General features: G+C 56.4%; 1 protein-coding gene across 1 annotated transcript in view; it reads right to left on the bottom strand.

Moving 5' to 3' along the window:
* Positions 1-284: 284 nt before the first annotated feature.
* Positions 285-2,754, bottom strand: part of Lmx1a (LIM homeobox transcription factor 1 alpha) — a 59,972-nt gene continuing 57,502 nt past the window's right edge. The window contains exon 8 of the mRNA XM_048810228.1: positions 285-2,240. Within this exon, the coding sequence (XP_048666185.1) occupies positions 2,080-2,240 (161 nt within the window). The 3' untranslated portion in view covers positions 285-2,079. The remainder of the gene's footprint in view (positions 2,241-2,754) is intronic.

The following is a 2,754-nucleotide window of genomic DNA, read 5'->3' as shown; positions in this document are numbered from 1 at the left end:
CCACCCTCACCGCCAAGCCAACATTCTCATGGCAGGACTGCACACTGTGCCAGTGAACAGGAAGCCAGAATGACCACGCCTCTGCCTCCGGGGCCTGTGAGGCCGTGCCCTCGCCCCAGGGAGCGGGAAGCCTTCCTCGGGCTTTGCTTTGGCCCCCCCTTATGTTTGCTAAAAGCTTCAGGTCAGGTCGTGCCCTGGGGCCCCATGGACACCACTCTGGAGCCCCGGCCCTGCTGCCCTCCCGCCCTGGAATGAACACAGCTCATTTACAAGAGGTCTTTAATTTCACCGGGGCCAGGAGGAAGTGCAGTTGACCTATGTTCCTGTTCACTCACATGATGTCGGCCACGCCCTCCAGCTGAGCTTCACACAGAACCCTGGGCTGTCCACCTCTGCGTGATCTCGCTGGTCACACTGGTGTGGCTGACTTGGTGGTTTGCACAAAAATCACAGGACACAGACTCTACCTTAAGGGACATGCTCGCTCCAGCTCACAGGGAGTGGAGGGGACCTGTGGCTGTGTGCAAGGCTCCAGTGATGTCCCCGCAGTGGGACCACACCTGTTACAGCCCCTCAGAAGAGTCCAGCCCACCCTCTGTGGTTCCCAGAAGCCCTCCTAGCACAGAAGACCCTTCCCAGCACCCACTGGAGACCAGGGAGTAGAAGCCCCGGGCACAGGGCTGCTGGGTCTTATGCACTCAGGGCCAGACCCGTGGGCTGGGCAGACCCCCGTCTCCACGGGTCCTCCCAGCCTTGGAGAGCTCCACGGGCTGTGCAGAAACAGCACCTGGACTACAGGGGCCTCAAAACACTGCTGCAAAGAGCCAGATGCTACAGGCAGCATGTCCAGCTTTCTGGGCCACACAGCCTGCCACATATCCTCTCTCTTATTTAAATGCCACTTTAAAAACCAGGAAGCAGGCCCTCAGGACATAGCTGGTCAGCCCCTGCTCTGGCACACCACCACACCTGCTCTGTCCCCTGGGCCTGAGCCTGTCCCACTGAAGGACTCCAGCCTCCTCCCGAGCTGCCACCTCTGCCAGTATGGGCTTCACAGAGGTACGGGCCTGCCACCCTCAGCTGTGACACAGAGGCCTTCCTGCCTGCAGTCCCAGGCAGCCTGCTGCACCAAGTAGGTGAGCTGCTTCTATTTTAAACAAACACCAGATCTTGGCTGCAGCCCTACTATGTGTCCTGGCACCTCAGTGTCCCCAGGGAGGTAGGTCCACATGGTCAGCCTCACCCACACTTGTGAATGCTGAGGGCCCCCAACCGCCCAGCAGCATGTCAGAATCTGAGGGAAAGCCCAAGAATCTAGCCACATGGCTTCTAAGAACGTGATCAGAGATTGTTCTGTCCCCCCCAGACCCAGTGATTGGACCCCCAGGAGCAGGACTCCTCTGGAGGAGACTGGCAGCCCAGGGAGCTGCTTCCCAGGCTCTCAGGCTCTGAAACAGACGGGCTCTGGCACCACGGGGCAGGAGGCAGCCTCTCTGCCCTGCTGACAAATCTCTTCAAACTAAAAATAAAGCTTATAAAAAGTAAATTATCTCATTTTATAACTTAAGTGCATCAAGCATTTCCTTAAATATAGTTCACACTGAAAATAAAGTTACTTTTGCTGTACAGTTGGAGTCTGTTATAATTATGAATAAACTTTGATGACAAGGTATGAAAGGTTATGCAATCACGCACACAGCTGTCTGTCTGTCTGTCGTGGGTGTACAGACAGACAGATATATGCACCTGTTCACAAGAGCTTCCCCAAACTGCGGGAAGTTGTTAGGAGCCCCTAGGTATCTAATTTGCATGAGTGTCTATATTAAAGTCCCTGTCCTTAATGATAAGCACATCTTCCTATCTAATCCTAAGACTCTTATTAGAAACATTGAACTAGGCAATCCGTAACACACTCAGTCTTTGGAAATGCTGAGCTACGCCAGATCATTATACGACAGCACCCCCACACACCTCCCTCCCCAGCCCACCTCTGCCCTGGCCTCCCCGTCCTAAAGCCAGAGGCCCCTCGCAGAATATGGTGGTTCCACGTGGGAGCCTAGCCACAGACGCTGGGAAGACTCAGGAGGTGAAGTACGAATTCTGCATGGAGTACAGGTGGTCAATGGGGTTGCCCACTCTGGACTGCAGGGGCCCGGATTCTGAGGTTGCTAGGAAACAGTCACCCAGGTTACTGAGGGAAGTGTCGTCACTATCCAGGTCATGGAACAGGGGCTCAGCACCTGAAATGGAGAAGAGACACTGACATGAGGTCTGGGAGGAGAGACTTGCCTCAGTGTTGGGAAATTCAGCCAAATGCACATCCCTGTGACTCTTTCCACAGGGGGAGGAAAAACAGGGGCTGGGGACAGCTGCAGAGAGAACCAGGAGGGACATGATCCAGGGGCCTGTCATCTCAACAGGGGCTCCTGTCCAAAGTGCAACACGTGGAACCATAAACCAGGACACACGGTGCTAAATGGAGTGCAACAGAGCAAAGGACAGCATGCACAGAGAGCAGGTGTGGGAGGCAGGATCCTCGCAGAGGCTGGGCCAGAGCCTGCAGAGGCTGGGCCAGGGGTCTGCAGAGGCTGGGCCAGGGGCCTGCAGAGGCTGGGTCAGGGGTCTACGGAGGCTGAGTCAGGGGTCTGCAGAGGCTGGGTCAGGGGCATGCAGAGGCTGGGCCAGGGGTCTACAGAGGCTGGGCCAGGGGTCTGCAGAGGCTGGGCCAGGGGTCTGCAGAGGCTGGGCCAGGGG

Source organism: Marmota marmota, unplaced genomic scaffold (genome assembly GCF_001458135.2).
Source record: "Marmota marmota marmota unplaced genomic scaffold, marMar, whole genome shotgun sequence".
NCBI lineage: Eukaryota > Metazoa > Chordata > Mammalia > Rodentia > Sciuridae > Marmota > Marmota marmota.
Note: the sequence above shows the minus strand (reverse complement) of the source record. Positions and strands in the feature narration are given on the sequence as shown.